We start from the raw sequence: 18,224 nt of genomic DNA, 5'->3' as shown, positions 1-18,224 counted from the left end.
TGACTCAGAAGATTGGGTTGGAAGGGAAGCAACAGCAAATTAAATAGGTCAACCATAAGAAATCATGTCTACTACATTCCACCCCTCCAAAAAAAGGATAAAAAAAAGAAGAAAGAAACCCCATTCCATAAGAAATGAATGGATGCTCTACTTCCTTTCTGGAATAAAGGATTCAGAAAATGTAGGAAAGTGTAGAAAGTTCAGCCACATGGAAAGGAAAAATAAAGGAAGCAATGGTACACAGCTTGCATAGCTCTAGTGTCCGGTAATACCTTCTTGTCTGTTGTGAATGTGATTCGAGCTTGGCGGAGCTTTCAGGCTTTTGATTGGGGTCCATGCTACCCTGTGGGTCTTGGTCTTTTCACATGAAATATCCAGTTATTATTCCCATCCACTGAACCATGCCCATCCCTGCAATAGAAGGGCTTATATCAGGCATTTTTCAATAATTTTAACACAGATGCAGTTCTTATACTGATGTATCTTTGGCTCTATCTGGTACTTTATCAGGGAAAACTGATCTAAGAAATGATTCTAGAAAGCTAATAACTCCTTTAGTTGACAAGCACAAGACAAACTGCTGATAGAAAATTCTATCATCCTCCAAAATGAACAAAAGCGAATTTGTTTCCCTTTTCATTTGTATTTTGGAGACAGCTTTAAGAGGCCATTCATTCATAATGTATTGATCTTATATCATGCAAAATACTTCAATAGCATAGCATCCAGAATCGTTACGACAATGATGAGGGCGGCCTCCAACAGAATCAATACTCTATTTCCATGATTGTGCTTTTCAATGCAGAAAATCATGATATGATAATAAGTTGATCACAGCTTTTGCTTTCTAGCAACCTAATGGGAGAAAGAACTTCAAGAGAAGTGAAAAGAAAGGAAAAAGAAAAAACCGAAGTAATAGACAGTAAAGGGCTAAAGGGAAAGGATCACATGGAGGTTATACGTTATGGCCCTAAGGATTAGTACCTGTGCTGCCTTCCATAATATCACTGGACCTGGCTGAGGTGCTGCGCTTTTTCACTTTAACGTTTGAGGGTGTCAATGATCCTTGGGATCTTGATGTAGCCATTTACGAAAGGCCATTCGGCAGGCATGAGCGCTTTTTCTCCACTCAGCACTGAGATCAAGATTCTTATCCGTTGTCAGTGACGTTATACTTCCAGTATAGTGAATGGCAAATGTTGAAGTGTATACATAGACTTTACTTTTATTGGAAACAGGTTTGCACAATTGAAAGAATTAGAAGCTCTTCCACAATAAGACAGGCTTCTAATACCACCTTCAGGTGAAGGTATCCCATCCCATGCTCACTTCCATCAACATGTATACCATAGAAAGAGTGCTTAGCCCTTAAAAAGAATGAAAATTGATAAACAATAAATTAGATTTTGATAAGTTACTGGTTTACAATTAGTAACTTTTTCAGTTGAAGTTGTAGTTACAGTTTTGGGTTTTAGGTTTGTGTGGAAAGAGTATCTAACTTGGCAAAGGTACCTAAGAAGTGAAAGGTAGGCCCTCACCAATCTTTAAGAAAGGGGGCTGCACTTTTGCACACTTTTTCACCTTTCTAAGAGATATTCACATCGGATCAAAGTTGAGCCAGATGGCAAGGAACACGAGAGATTCTCAGGAAAACCAATATTTGACATGCCTACAACTGTAACATCCTCCTGTCCACTACGCATATTGTTCAAGCTCAACCAAGACTTTTAATTTGTGTCCATTTCTGCACTACCAATATGCTAGACACTGTCAGTTTAGCCACTCAGCATTCACTGAGCATTGGCTTCAGATTCTAGTTCCGTCATCATGGATAATTCACCACCAAAAATAGATGACAAATGCTCCTTTCCATGAATCTGAAGAGCTAAATAGATATCTTCCCAGTAAGAGCTAACTTCTGTTAATTTCCAAATCTTATTACTTAAAAAAATTCTGAGTTTAGAGGAGTTGAATGTTCTGGAAAGTGAAGGATTTGGACACAAAAAGTTCCACCATACTAGTGAACTTAACATGGATGGACATTAAAATTATTTTTATTACAAGCTGATATTTATAGCCTCTCATCCCAGACAAAAAGCCAAGAAGAAGTGCTTCAAAGCTACACCTCGCTTCCCTGCATGTCCAATGAGAAAAACTGAAAGAATCTCAGGGAGAAAAGTTGAGAAGGGTCTTCTCCAGCTTGACCATAAAAACTCCTTTGTCTCTAGCTTATGTAAGGAAAGATAAACAAATAAGCAACCACATACTAGTCAAGCCTAAAAGAGTACAGGTTTGAATAAGGATTAAAAACATTGTATGTAGAAAGCCATACCAGACAAGGAAGAATGCCCACAACTTCCCTCTTCAGAACTGCAGCTTTTTTGGGATTTTCTAATCCACTTCCGATTGTAAGTGTTTTGGCATGTACACCTTTGAATAGGAATCAAGTGAAGATCATTGCAGGTCCCTTTGTACACCTGTGCACTACAATATAATCACCCATAAATTTCTACTAGTGCAGAAGACACTTTATTTCAAATAGTTCCACAAGAGAGTGATACTTCTGATAAAAAAACAAAGGATTGACGATGCTTTAGAAATCTTTTCCACAAAGTACAGACCAAAGGTGATGTGACCCAAAGTGACAAGCTTTGGGGACCCATCAGATGGGGATCTTAATCCAGGGTAGGGAATCGAATGAGTATATGCTTCTACTTGCAGCATTCCAAAGACAGTTGTTTCAATCGAAGTTTGAGTGTATAAATATTTTCCACTAATTTTATCATTATCCTTTTCTTTACATTTCTCTAGTTTTTAGCTCATTCAATTTGAACCAAATTGCATGCTCTCAGTGTCATTAATATTCTCCTGAGTGTGGGCATTAACAAACCATCTCAATTTATATTGCCACTGTGCAAACTATTAGGGTAGCAAACAAGATTTTTCTGATGATCCCATTTCTATCTTGACCTTCTTATTTTACCATCCATCTCAAGCTCATCATTGTAATTGCATTGATGAACATGTTGTCTGTTGCCCTCTAATGTGAGTTACTACTACATAAAAAGATGGCTGTGGTGATCAAACTGTTCTTGTGCAGATGAACAATGTTTAAGATCTACACATTTGAGAGATGTATGAATAACAACCACAACTAAGCCATCTTTCCTAATGTATACTTTGAAATTTTAACTGGGCAATTTTGTAATGGTATTTAATATTTATGACATAGAACATTATACGTCATGATCTGTTATTCTCCATCTGGTCCACTCAAAATCAACCAAAGCCTTCAAAGCAAATATTTGGCTTTGAGTAATGAATCCCTTTGTGCCATTTGTGACTGTTTATACACTCTTCAATCATGGGTCTGATGCCTTATAACAAATTCATAAATTTTCAATCATAACCCTTCTATTTTGGGTTTTGGTTGGAAAGAATAACAAAAAATACAAACTTCAACAATATAAATGGCAAATATACTCTCAGTATCTCACTAACGATCTTTAAGAAAAGAGAATCACACCTTTTACTTTTAAGGAGGCAAAGTTTGCAGCAACAAAGATAGGCCACAAAAGAAAAGTGAGGAGACTCATAGAGGTTACTATTAAAAGGTTCTAATGCCCGACTCCCTCATGTTTTCCATGAATATGGTCTATGCCAGTTTAAGCATACCTGCTTTTTGTTCACTCAATGAGACAAAGGTTCTTCCCACAGTTTCAGTTGTGCCAACAGAAATAGCATGGAAAAAGAACTATAACAACAAATACCTAATCTTTCCTGAAGCATAGTTTAAGAATTATACTAGGAGATTTTATAAATGAGGATTTCATCTCTGCCATCTCGTAAAAGCACATAAGTTGTTAGTCTATAACTATTTTGTCTGCATATTCCCATTGGCAATGCAAGTGTACTCTCACTAGGTGTCTTTAGGAAAAGGTGAACTGCACTTTTCACTTTTATGGAGGTAAAGATATGCCAGAACAAAGTTCAGTCATAGAAAAGAGAGATAAGGCTCGTGGAAGTTATTTTCAGATAGCTCTAAAGCTTTGATATCTTCTTGTATATTCTGAATATTGTCTGAGCCTTGTCAACTTAACTTTTTGTCAAGGTCCTCACTGATAGGTCCTTAAGTATCTATTCCTGGCCTGACATTGGTCAAGAAACAGAGCTTTCTCATTAACTTAGACACAAGATATTATGCCAAGAAAGATGGCAAGGATGTCAACTACTACATTAACCATTATATCTCTTGCAGGGCCCAGTTTGAGACTTGGTGATTCTTAATCATATATAAATCTCCTACTTGCAAAAGCATATAAAATTTCTCTATGTTAATAAAAAAATTTCTTTTCATTTTATGAGTACCAATTGAGTTCCACAAATTATTGATTATCACTCTTGTATTTCTGGGTTTAGGTGGAATGAGAACCAAAGCTCACAAATTCAAAATCAAAGTGAAGAGTGCATCATTTCTGGTGAGCTTTAAGAAAAGTGGATTGCAATCTTCACTTTGGTGGAGTAATGGTGTTTGAGCCCAAAGTTCAGCCACAGAAAAGAGAGATGAAGACATCCACGAAAGTTAATGGGATGGCTCTGAACTCCGATACTCTTATCTGCTCTGAATCTCACCCAAGCCTGGTCAAGCTTAATTAAGTCGTGGTCCTAACTGATCCTTTGGCCCTCAAATTATCCATTTCTGCCCTGCCATTGGTCAAGTATCAGTACTTTTCTTCACAAAAGAGATTCTTACACCATTGTCGGTAAGTCCACTGAGTACACAGTAGAAATCTTCTTTACGTTACTTTCTCGTCTCACTTGCAAATCACCATCTCCTAAATATAAAATAGAACATAAATTCATATTAATTAAAATTTACAGACTTACATTTCCATATCCATTCAATTCCCAGTTAGAATTACACTTTTGGAGTAAAGTTTGAAATGAAATAAGAAGCAAAGTCCATAGAGGTCAAATCAAATGAAGTGTTGATTTTAGCTAGTGATAATTTAAAAAGGACAACTTCCCTTTATCACCTGTGTAAAGGATATGCAACTGGAAGAATGAAGTTCAGCCTGAGGAAAAGGAAAGATGCAGAGCTTTGCAGCTTTCATGGAGGCAATCATTTGGTGTATGTGAGACTGTGGTACACAGTTTTCTGCTGGGAAAATTATTCAAGCTCAACCAAGCTTTTGATTTTTTGGTCGAGTCCCTTGCTAAACAATGGCGTAAACTGTATCCAATTGAGGTGTCCCTGTCTGCACTGCCAGTGGGCTAGACTTCATTCTTTGTCCACTCAGCAGGCACTGAGCATAAGATTCTTGCTCTTATTCTTGATATAACACCAAAGGTAGGCAAGTAAACAATACTCATCTCAGCAAAAGGATCAATTTTAGTCCTAAGTAATGCTCATTTGTCTATTGCAGATCCCACATTATTGTTTTAGTTCAGTCATGAGTGTCCTGGAGCTGCATAACTTGTAGCCCAAATAGATCATTAAGCTCCCTCAGATAATACATGGGTTAACTAGATAACATGACATCACGATTTCAACACTAAATTTTTCCATATAGTTTATGCATACCTAACCACTCCAGCACACTATTTCCCCAAACATGGTCTGGTCTGCCTCCTGTCAATGCCAAGGGCACTTCCAACAATGGGAGCCACAGTTGCATTCATGTGTTGTATAATGTAAACTAAATAAGGCTTGAGAAGAACATTAGTAAGGGTCTTATATAATGACTTCTATCCATAAAAATAATTAGCTCTAGCTTTGAATTCCATCCATAGAATTTTTCTTGTATGGGAACAAATACTAATGAGGCAGTAGCAGCAAATCTTCAATCAAGCCTAACCGGAAGCAAGGACCCAATAACTTTCCAGGTCCTAGGACATCATAATGAAGAAGGCCATCACAATCTACATCTACATAGGTATTCACCTGGATTTCTCAATGACTTCCAAATTTGTTATCTTGGGAGCTATTTTTCTTTAAATGGATTTGTATGGATATGGTATGTCATAAACAACTCACATTGGGCTTTACCAAATTCTCTCCATAATTACCTTGCCAGTCATCTTGGAAAATGACACTTAAATCACCTAGATTTGCATATAAAGATGAAAAAAATCCTAGGAGAGGGCTAGTACAACTTTAAGCATTTTCATTCATTCCTAGTCCTCAATAAGACTGATGAAGGTCTTGGTTGGAACAATTCTTTTGCATTTGGATTTAAATAGAAGCTAAGGTCACTATTTCCAAGGTACAATCATGGTACTATGAAAGTTGTGTTAAATATGAAACAAATTTGAACTTCCCCCAAAAGCTAAAAAGGGGCTTTCATGAGAAACAACATTATCCTTACATGTTAAGGTCATTTTAAAGTGAAAAGCACTTTTATTAAAATCACCCACACACGAATGGAAGATTTCATTGTGCTTAAAGCAAGGTTTTTAGCTTCTATAAAGCCAATCCAAACAGGACATTCAATAGCCAATGTTACATTGGTTTAGTACAGTATATCTGGAGCACTTGTTTATCTAGTTGTATAATCCTTCACATCTCAAATGTTACGATATGGGCATTTTGCTTTAGAAAAGGATCTTGAATGGTAATTAGATATGATAATAAAAGAAAAAATGTATTCATCAAGAATCCCACACCCACACCATTTTTATTTTTTTGATAAGTAAACACATAGAAAAAAGATATAAAATCCCACACCCACACCATTGTCATATCTAAGGATGAAAATTTCCCCATCCCCACTTTTTGCTGAAGTTTTGGATTTCAGTGGCCCTTGACACAAGAGTTTTTCTGGATTTTTTTGGATATATGGGGTTTTTTCCGATAAATTCCCAATAATTCTGATTTTTTGGGTCAAACTTGGTCAAAGCTTATATGGTCAATACAACCCAAACTCGGTCAAACTCTAGAATTTTTATGTTGGAATGGGATTCAAACCTCAAACTGTATGCCATGGTAATGGCTCCACCATTCATTGGCCATTTTGTGAAAAAACTTAGTGTTCTTATCTCCATCCCTTCCAAATTTCTTTAGATACATGGAGTTTCTTCCATTAAAGCCTACTTTCTGTACTCTTCCAAAGCCATCCTTCTAGCCTCTAAATCCTCAATTAAACAAGGAGAGACTCTCTCCTTAGAATCCCAAAAATGGATCTGAGCAAGAGCTTTTGCCTTCTTGACCATAACATTTACAAAGACTTCTTTGTTCCACTCAATCTGCCTTTGTCTATCAAAAAAAACTTGGGTTGTGTCACCCTTAGTGTTATTAATCCTAAATACTATATATATGGTTTTTATCTCATACTTTCATTAAAAATAAATAAATTTGCTTTTTAATAAATTCATACTAAACACCAAGCACCAAATATTAAAATAAAACCTTAATAAATTAATCAATTTGAATGGTATTATATTCAATTCTATTTAACTAATTCTTAAAAATATAAAAATCATTATCATATTTTTTTTTTGTAATGAGTCTTTCTTTATATCTTTTTGTACATTAATTAAATTTATGAAAATTTTAAATTTATAAATATATTTAAAAAAATTATACATATGTTATTATTTCTTTTGAATCATTGAATACATCCAAATTAGATAAATGTATATAAAATGTATTTTCAAATTTTGTATATTGTTGTTGAATGTCACAAATTATATCATACATCTATCAATTTCTTCAATAAAAGAACTTAAGTAGGTTTATTATTATTTCTTCTATCACTTTTTGGAGTTTTTCCCTCATCAATATTTTTGCCAAAATTTCCATCGATATTTCTCGATATATTCATAAAATCCAACAATCGATATTTTTTGTAAAAACCAATATTTTCATCCTTAGTCATATCATGTCAATAGAGGTATGCTAGGTATCCTCGTAATTTGATCATTTTTTTCCCCTTCTTCCACTAGCTATCCTATGGAAATATTTTGAATTACAATCCCTCTCCTTAGCCCATTTAACTTTAGATTTTTTTATCCAAACACATCTCTTCCTCCAATTCTGCTTTATTAGCCCTTTGAACAACCAACTAGATTGATAAAAACCCCTTCCCCCTCACAAGAATCAGCCCTAGCATCGTTTGCCAAGATGGCTTCCTTTCTTTGATCTCTATAAAAATAACCTTGTTCCAGATTTTCAACTTTGCATTAATATCTTGCAACTTTTGCATAAACCTATGTCCCTCCCACTGTACTACCTAATGTCTTGCAGCTGCAGTCTTCTATTTTTTATTTTATTTTTGCCTTCAACAACTTGTATTACAAGGCAATTCTTAACCTTTGAACTATGATAAATATATTAACACACAATTGGAATTGTTTCCAAGCAAAAATCAGGATTAAATGAAGCAAATATCTTGAAGCATCTAGAAGTTCTCTCAGCATAAGGATTAAAAGTGAGCTTCATTATATGATCATGCAACGTGTTTACTTTATTATGTGACAAGAAGAATCTAAATTAGCTTTTGTTATCAATCTAACATAAAATTATCTCTAAACTGCATTATGTTTGTCATATTATAAGAAGAGTCTAAATCAACAAATGCCATCAATCTAACATAAAATTTTATTAAACTCTATTATGTTGCCATATAGCACCAAAGCTTTTTTTAAGGTGCACACACTAGGAAAGAAAATTTAAAAGCAGAAGGAACTATGAAGAAAATTAGTCTTTCCACAACTATCATCAATGTTTTAAAAGGCTATTGAGTCTTACACCTTGAGGCTTACCTCAAGGCGAGGCTTGATGAATTAGCCGTAAGGCTATCACAGTTCTAGATTTGGATGTAACATTAGAGAACAACCATTTCATTTCAAATTTGGCACTACAGATAAAATTTCATACAATAGATAAACTCGTTTTTTTTTTCTTTGTCCTTGATGGGACTTGAACATGGAACTTTCCACACCCCCACCCAAACCTTTTGCCACTCGACCTATGCCTCAAGGAATTTCTAGTTAGCAATATACAATCCAAAAATATGTCAATCACTATCAAGTAATAATCTTTTTGAAGGTTATTACAAGGATTGTCTCGGAGAATGTAAGGGGCATCCATATAATTTTTTTTTTTTTAAACCAAAATCCATATAAAAATTTTCACCCCTTATAAAGCTTTTGTTCAAACTCTTTAAACACTTTCAAGTCTTGTTTATATCCTTTGATGGTTCTCCCTTTGGAAAAAAAGTTCGTAATTCTATTTGGTAGAACTTTGAAGAGCTGCAATATTTGGCAAAAGGAGAAGTTGTACACTTTCTCATTCATGACATTTATGGAAAGATTAGAGATTCACTGTTGAAAATTTGGAAGTATCATCCATATTGAGAATATTTTAGAATATTTTATTCTTTGAATTATTTCTTGTAAATAAGTTATTCCCTTAAATAGTTTTAGACCATTGTATCTATAAATATGATTGTATGTACATGGTAGCAATATGAATTAGAAATTCATTCTCAATTCGTCTTTGTGTTCATGGTATTAGAGTCGCCCTAAACCTTAGGACGAAACCACTCACAAAAAATAAATAAATAAATAAATAAAAATTCAGCATTTATTTGGTCTTTTATTAGAATTTTCTCTATTTCCTCAATTTGGTTCATATTCCAGATTTTTTGTTCTTTCCCAAGTACCAGATTTTTTTTCTCTTCCTTAAACAATTTCTCTACAATGTCTAGAGTATTTTGGTTTCGGGGGATTCCTTCAACATTCAGACTTCTGAGAATGGTCAGATTTGAAAATTTTATTCTTTAGAATATTTCAGAATATTTTATTCTTTGAATTATTTCCTATTTATATTTTATTCTTTGAATTATTTCTTGTGAATAAGTTATTCCCTTAAACGGATTTAGATTGTATGTATACAGTAGCAATATGAATTAGAAGTTCATTCTTAATTCATCTTTCTGTTCAGGATTCAAATTAGTATATAAAGGAGAGAGCTATTTACATCAATACTACAACTGGTGCCTAAACTTTAGGAGGATGATTTTAGTTGACAACAACAACAAACAACTATGGAAATGTGATGAATACACCCACTGGATGATTGATGATGAAGTTAACCAAGTATTGATGATGTCAAATGGTGATCTAACATTTAGCACTGCTGTGGGTACCCTATTGGTAAGGTAAGAGGCTGTTTGAAAGGCAGATGTCTAAAAACAAAGAAGTAGGGAAGCATTATGAAGAAGATTGAGGCCGGTTTCAACTATGTTTTGATCTCTTCTTTATGCAGAGCCACTATGTTGAGGGGTTTCTTTAAGTGTTGAATGCCAAAAGTTGCAAAAACTTATTTTAAAGTTGCAGACTCACCACCACCACCACCAGAATACAGTAACAGCTGGAGTTTTGAAGTATTTCTCTACTACAGATTTACAGTGAGTAAACCCGGAGCAAACACCAGATTTGTGACATAAAGGGTATGGTCAGGTGTATTTGGTAAAGTGATCAACAAAGATAACATAACAAATAAAACTATAAAACAAGGGCAACACCTCAAACATTGGTGTATATCAAATCAAGTGGACCACAACAAGTCAAAGAAGAAATTCCAGAAGGTAAGCGATGAACGCAAGACACACCAATGAGAAACTGTTGATACTCTGTTATGACAAAGGTAACAAATTAGACTAAACAAGAAAAATCATAATTTTACAAGAGGGATGATCAAGAGGATTGTGCCAAAGTTGAGAGGAGGCTTTGATCCCAACTACAGCAAAAGGGGGAGACATGGAACATGGTGTAGATTTCATAGTGCTAATAGCACACATCATGCTTATGATCATCAGGACCCTGATATGGTTGATGCAAATATAGATGAGAATGTTCAGAGAAAACATGATGAGATGCAGTTAAGTCCATGAGTCAATTGCTATTGTGAGTGTAGGTTATAGTACTAGTGTGATGAGCCATTGGTGCAGGACAGTTTTGGGGAAAATTTTAATAGCATTGTCACACACCATGTCCCCGTTTGCCACAAATCAACAGATGACAATGTTTTGGCTACATTGCCTTGCTTGCATTTGAAAACATTCTGTGGATCTGGTGGTAGCATGTTGAGAGTTGAAAAACCACATTGCGATTGATTGTGGTTTGGCTTTTTGTTGCCTTTAGGATAATTAGGTACAGGTTTGGTATTGGAACATTGAGAATAGTTTCAGTAGTGGCATTAGCCATGATAGGAGACAGTTTTGGATGCTTAAGGAATTCTTCATGTTCCCTGAGTTTGTCATGAAGATCTTCAAAGCAGAGAGCACTGCCTTGAAGCCGAATGGCAGCAATAGCTCCTTTGTATTGGGGACCAAGACCACAAAGACAGTAAATAAGAATATCATCATCACTTAGAGGTGCTCCAATGATGGCAAGTTTATCAGTAATAGCCTTGAGAGAGTGAAGAAACTCTGAGATGGTTTTACAGCCACAAGTTGTACCCATCAAGTGATCTTTGAAGGAAATAATTCTGGAGTGAGACCTTTAGCATAAAGCTTTTCCAGACACAAAATGCTTTTCGACTAATTTCAGACACACCCATGCTTCTGGACTAGTTTTGACAGATAACACAAGATCAATAACAGTCTTAGATGGTGAAGCCAAAATGCCATGAAGAATTAACTGATCATGGTGCTGCCAAAACATGTAGGAGTGGTTTTGGCCTCGAGGTTCCCCTGGAATCTGTAGTTGAATTTGAGCAGGGAAAAAAGCTGTCAAGATAACCAAGAAGATCATGATTAAAGAATAGATTATAGAACCGAACATGCCAATATGGATAATTAGAGGGGATTAGTTTCAGAGGTAATTGGGCGGCAGAGCTTATGGGGATGAGGTTAACTGGGTATGAGTAGGAAGGTGAAATGGGGGTAATAACAATGAGTGTTTGGGTGCTTTCTGCACTCTCTTATTCCATGGCTAAAAAGAAATACTCAGGATAGCTTATACCATGAAGACCTGCAATGTTTAACAATGGGGAAAAGTTACAAACATTATTCTCATTCATGGCATTCAAATAAGCACTGAGAGATGAGAGCTATTTACAAAAATATTACATCTGGTGACTAAACTTTAAGAGGAAGATCACTGTTGACAATTACAACCAACAACTATGGAAACTTCATGATTATGGCCGCTAGGTGATTGGTGATTAAGTTGACTGACCACTGAGGTGGAGGTGGAAACCGTTAAACTTCATCAACTTAGCATTGATAAGTATACATCCATCATATTCCCCACCCGAAATCCATGCCTTTTCTTCTCTTTTTTGGTTACAAGGAAATGAGCAGGGGATCTTCTCCTTCACCCCACCCATCCCTCAACAATGAGCCAAGCCTCCATGGCTTACCTTAGCAACAGATCTTGTTTTGTAATTCTAAAGTACCAATATGCAACCTAAGGGTTTCATATCCTAAGGAAGCTATGTGAATTCCCCACTCCTCAACTAACCTAAGCTCTTGCCTTGACATGTCGCCATTGCTCAAATTCATTGGAGCCCATGGGCGTAGTCCTTCAAATTTTCAGTATCCTTTCACTGTCACACATGCACCATTTTACAGGCAATTAAGATCCTAAAATCCAAAATAAAAAGCAACTCCATATTCATCCACATAATCATATCAATTAGCACACCAACACCATAACACTAAAACTTTATTACAGAATAGTAGAAAGAGAATACGAATATTATGGAGACCGCACACAAAGATAAAGAGCAATCAAAGGGACCCAAGAGTGGTAGTGAGGCCTACCCTGGCTTATGTGCCCAAATTCCACATAACTCCGGTTTCTGCTCATTGTCATCATCAAGGAAAACCTGCCCAACATAACAATAAAAGGAAGAAAACCCATTTCAATAATGTAACAGTTTATAATGCAAAATCAAACCAAGGCCACACTATGATGAAAAAAATTGATTGTTTTTATATTTAGAGAACACACATCTTTCTCATTCTAGGGATAAAAAAAAAAAAAAAAAAATCAACAATCAACAATCAGAATAGACGTAAAGTTTGAAAATATATAAAACCCACATTTTATTCACAACACGAAATCTGGGTTTCACTCCGTTGCATCAAATCTGTGCACAGAGTGGAGGAGGTTGGTCTTCTTTCTTGTGATGATGCAGGTGATTCGTGGCGCTCATTGATTGGTGCATATAGCTTGATTTACTGAGCTGGGCGCTACTGGATTGGCGCTCAGTTATAGCCCATGGGCTTAGCAAAACAGTGGGTTTGGGCCGGGCTGTACCGAAAATATATTTTTATTTTTTATTTTTTAAACATTGTTTTGTTCTTAATTTTATTTTAAATTTTTTTTGAGCATTTGCTTCTATTTTCTCACCTTTAAATGTATTTTAATAAAGTTGAAAATAAATTTCTTTTGTAGAAATTTTTTTTGGAAAGGGTTTCAAAAAAAATTATTTGAATGTTGAATTAAAATATCTTCTTTTCGTAATTTTTGTTTCAAAAATCCATCCACTAAAAGATATAATCATATCAAACATGATATAAGTCCCTTGTATCTTCAACAATTAGTATGTAATATTTCTATTGGTTTTAATTTTTGAAATCACAAATAAAATAAAAATTACATTTAATGAAAATTATTTGTTGAGTATGTACATGAAAAAAAAATGCCCTTAATTTTACATAAATCACATTTAATGAAAATAAGATCCCCATTATAATAATTTGATAGGTCGATACATTCTCATATGAATGTATACAAAAAAAAAAAATCTAATCAATAGGATTGATCACTATTTTGTAACAAGTTTGGTTTTGTTATTTATATCTGATCTTGTTTTTTTATATCTTAATTTTATTATTTGTAACTTCATGTCATGATCTAAATTTCTTTAGGTTTTTTTCTTTCTCCTAATTTAGCATATTATTTAGTCAATAATGACATTTTTCTTAAGATATGCTCGGTATTTGAGGATTGAAATGAATAGAAATAAAAGCGAGAGCATATCACATTTTATTTGGTTCACTATTCTAATGTTGAGATGATCTAATATTTCCTAATAGTTTTATGGGGTGAAGTTAATCATGGCAATTATAAAAATGGCCCTAGGGTTTAAAGAGAGCCCATGGTTTAGGCAATTAGGCTCCTCTCCATTCATCTCTTTTCATAATTCCACTAGATTAGATTCTACAAATTGCAAACAAAATAATAGCTCCTACAAAATGGTGGTAGATATCATACAAGCCTATGTCACTTTCTTCTTCCCCCGTGATCTAGAATTTGATTTTATAGTTGAAAGATCAAAGAAGAGTGTTGATTGGTGGGAGGAGGCCTAGTAACAAATTCTATTTGGCCTCTCTTTCTAATCCAAGGACCCCTCCACCCACTATCCATCCGCTAATTTACAACCCCAAACACCCCACCACAACCATCCTCCTTTCAATTCATCCTAATCTCCAACTCACCTTTCCATCTCACTACCCATCCTCATCTAGCTCACATAAAACCACAAATTTAGCCAACAATTTTTTCATCCATGGCCCCTCATCTTTCTTCCTCCATTTTCCTTTTTCTAATATTGAAATACTACTCTTGGGTCCCTTGATGTTCCCCTTTGATCCTTTAAAGCATGTTTAACCATGGACCCAACATGACCTTGACATGCCACCTAATGCTCAAGGTTATGAGAATGCTTTAGAGATTATGTCATCTTATAGATTTCATTTCATCATTATTCAATAGTTACCCATTTTCGGGGCGATGTTATATTTTGGTTCAAGAATTTTTATTTTTCCCATATATAAAAAAATAAATTAAAAGTAGTACCTAAATGGTTAACAATAATATTTATATTATCAAAGAGTAATATCGAAATGATTAGAGACAGTATAATCCTAATTACTTTTAGGACGTGTTTGGTATTAAAGAAGGAGGAGTATAAATGAATATCTCATACTCATTCATTTTCTCATTTATTCTTATATTTGTCTAATTTAAATGATGATGATAATGAAATTCAAAAGTGATTTCAATGTAAATAAAATCTCAATTATAAATTGGATTTTAATTCATTTCAATTATGAGGTATTTTGATTCCTTAGTACAAGTTATTTTTAAAAATACTTTTCAAAAATTTGAAAACTAATAACTTTTTTAGATAAATTATTTTTAAAAGTAATTTTTTATTTTGATTTTGTAAAAAACATAAATTGCAAATTCAATTCATATAGTGTAAACTAAATCTAATTCACATCTTATTAAAAATAAAATCAAATTTTAATTAAAAATAAATATTTTTAATAAATATGAATATTAATAATATAATCAAATCATAAATTATATTTTTTATAAATATTATAAAAATATAGATATTAACATAATTGATTTACTTAATTTGTTAAAAATAAAGAATAATTATTCAAAATTAATAATTACTAATACTATTCTATTTTAAATGAATATAAAAACAAATAAAATTTAATTTTTGAAGATATAAAAGAGCCAAAATTTTCATTATATGCATACATTTATTACTTAATAATAAAGATGACATTCTAAATTATTTTATTTATTCTATAATTAATTAATCAATATTTTGAATTTCAAATTATTCTTAAAAATTATAAGATTTATTAAAGAATTTAAAGCATTAATTATGTCAATTATTTTTTATAGTTATTATATATTTTTTGAGTTTTAATTTATTTTTGGAACAATTATGTTTTGGATCTAATTGGACCCAAAATTAAGTTTTGGTCTATATAAGTTTACTATTTAAGCCCAAGACCAAGAGAAAGTGTAAAAATTGAAAAGAATGATATTATTGTAAATGAAGAGTAATGAACGACCACATTGATGGTCATTATGAACTCCATTTACTCATCTTTAAGATGACTAATAGGAGTTCATATTATGAAGCCTATAAAAGGCTTTTTACACCTCATGTAAGAGCATCCCGAGAAAAGGAAAGAAAAGTTCTTCCTCTTATTCTCTCTCTCTCTCTCTCTCTCTCTCTCTCTCTCTCTCTCTCTCTCTCTCTTTCTCTTTCACTTTCTCAATTATCTTCTTTGATTCCTTTTTCCATATTATATATCAAAGTAAGATATATTTTATCTCTACTACTTTGATTTACATTATATTTGTCTTTGTTTTACAACACGTTATCAGCATGAATTGCTCTGAAGGTAATTCTCGTATCTTAAACTTGAAGTTATTTATATAGAATAAAATTTTACATATTTATATTATTGTTGATTTGTTTTGTTACATATTGTTAAAAGTTATAAACAAATTATTTGATTTTGTTTATAATCAAAGTTATACCAATGCTATCAAGTTGTTATAACTGATTCCAATAATATTGTTTTGTCATATATATGAAGTTATTTGACAATGTCGAATATCACAAAACTCGAATTTGTGGCACTTGACATTTCGGGAAAGAACTATCTATCTTAGATCCTTGATGCTGAATTACATCTTGATGCAATGAACCTTGGAGCTACGATCAAACAAGGAAATCAAGCATTCCTGCAGGATCGTGCAAAAACATTGATTTTCCTTCGCCATCACCTCCATGAGGTTTAAAAAATGAGTATTTTACGGTAAAGGACCCTTTTACTCTATGGAGTAATTTAAAGGAAAGATATGACCACCAGAAAACTGTGATTCTCTCAAAAGCTCGATATGATTGGATGCACCTAAGGTTGCAAGATTTTAAAACTGTTAGTGAATACAACTCTGCACTTTTCAAAATCAGCTCTCAATTAAAGCTGTGTGGAGAAAAAATAATAGAGGAAGACATGTCAGAGAAAACTTTTACTACGTTTCACGCCTCGAATGTGCTCCTGCAATAGCAATATCGAGAGCGTAGATTTACAAAATATTTTGAATTAATATCATGTTTTCTTGTTGCTGAACAAAATAATGAGCTTTTGATGAGAAATCACCAGGCTCGTCCAACTGGATCTGAACCATTCCTGAAGTGAATGCAATATCGTCCCAAACTCGTGGACGTGGATGAGGACGAGGACGTGGTCATGGTCGTGGAAGAAATCCTCGATACCATGGTTCTTATAGTAATAATTCTCAGAAAATGAAAGCCTCATTGCACCACCAGAAATGGAACAATGCTGAGACAATACAAGAAAATGGGAAGCGTTTACAAGATAAACATCCTAAGAACCATGAGAATAATTGTTATAGATGTGGTATGAAGGGGCATTGGTCGCGTACCTGTCGTACGCCCAAACATTTGGTCGACCTTTACCAAACATTAATAAAAGCTAAAGGAAAAGAGATAGAGATGAACTTTACTGATGGTGATGGGTTGAACCTAACCTACTATGATATTGATTTCTTTGGAGGTCCCAATGAAAAAACAAACCATTTGATAAATGATGAGAAAATTAACATTGATTGATGTCACTTTATATATAAAATAATATATTATTATGTCTTATATTTACATCTGATTTACTTTGTTATTTACATTATACCTTGTTTTTTTTTGTTATATCTGAAATCCATGTGTTATTTGATTTCAAGATGAATGAGGATGATGTATGTCTCGCAGACTGTGCGACCACGCACACAATTCTTCGAGATAAAAGATATTTCCTCAAATTGACATTAATAAAAGCTAATGTAAGTACCATATTTGGTACTACAAACTTAGTTGAAGGCTCTAGAAGAGCAAACATAACGTTGCCAAATGGAACTAGATTCCATATAAATGACGCGTTATATTCTAGCAAATCTAGAAGAAATTTGCTCAGTTTTAAAGATATCCGTAGAAATGGATATCATATTGAAACTATGAATAAAGATAATGTAGAATATCTTTATATTACTTCCATTATATTTGGCCAGAAGCTTATAATAGAAAAACTCTTGGCTTTCTCTTCTGGGTTGTATCATACAACTATAAAGCCCATCGAATCATATGTTGTTGTGAACCAGAAGTTCAATGACCCAAAAACTTTTGTCATTTGGCATGACAGGCTAGGTCACCCAGGGTCTTCAATGATGCGTCGAATAATTGAACACTCACATGGCATCCACTAAAGAACTAGAAGATTATTTCGCCCAATGAATACTCATGTGCTACCTGCTCACAAGGTAAATTGATAATCATACCATCTTTTACTAAAGTCATATCTGAGTCACCAATATTTTTAGAAAGAATACATGGGGACATATGTGGGTCTATCCATCCACCATGTGGACCATTC

General features: G+C 33.8%; 1 protein-coding gene across 6 annotated transcripts; it reads right to left on the bottom strand.

Moving 5' to 3' along the window:
- Positions 1-39: 39 nt before the first annotated feature.
- LOC117930355 lies at positions 40-13,138 on the bottom strand. 6 transcript variants are annotated; one of them, XR_004653903.1, is made up of 7 exons: positions 13,056-13,138; positions 12,774-12,838; positions 4,754-4,835; positions 2,333-2,484; positions 1,224-2,228; positions 985-1,135; positions 40-411 (listed from the first exon to the last, which is right to left on the bottom strand). XR_004653903.1 is itself a non-coding variant. In XM_034850977.1 (6 exons), coding segments are annotated over exons 1-5 (396 nt in total). In that variant the 5' UTR covers positions 13,058-13,138; the 3' UTR covers positions 40-411; positions 985-1,040. The 6 variants fall into 6 exon arrangements, 1 of the variants encoding a protein (XP_034706868.1); XR_004653904.1 differs by having other exon boundaries at positions 1,224-2,224; XR_004653905.1 differs by having other exon boundaries at positions 1,224-2,134.
- Between the last annotated feature and the right edge of the window lie 5,086 nt (positions 13,139-18,224).

This window comes from Vitis riparia, chromosome 14 (genome assembly GCF_004353265.1).
Source record: "Vitis riparia cultivar Riparia Gloire de Montpellier isolate 1030 chromosome 14, EGFV_Vit.rip_1.0, whole genome shotgun sequence".
NCBI classification, from domain to species: Eukaryota; Viridiplantae; Streptophyta; class Magnoliopsida; order Vitales; family Vitaceae; genus Vitis; species Vitis riparia.
Note: the sequence above shows the minus strand (reverse complement) of the source record. Positions and strands in the feature narration are given on the sequence as shown.

Bases quoted from the DNA above. Each gene is read 5' to 3' on its own strand.
- LOC117930355 (XM_034850977.1), bottom strand. The intron at 2,485-4,753 runs GTAAGAATCTCT...ATTATATTGTAG, and splicing joins GTGGACTTACCGACAATGGT to TGCACAGGTGTACAAAGGGA. The intron at 1,136-2,332 runs GTATGGCTTTCT...TCTTGATCTCAG, and splicing joins TGGGCATTCTTCCTTGTCTG to TGCTGAGTGGAGAAAAAGCG.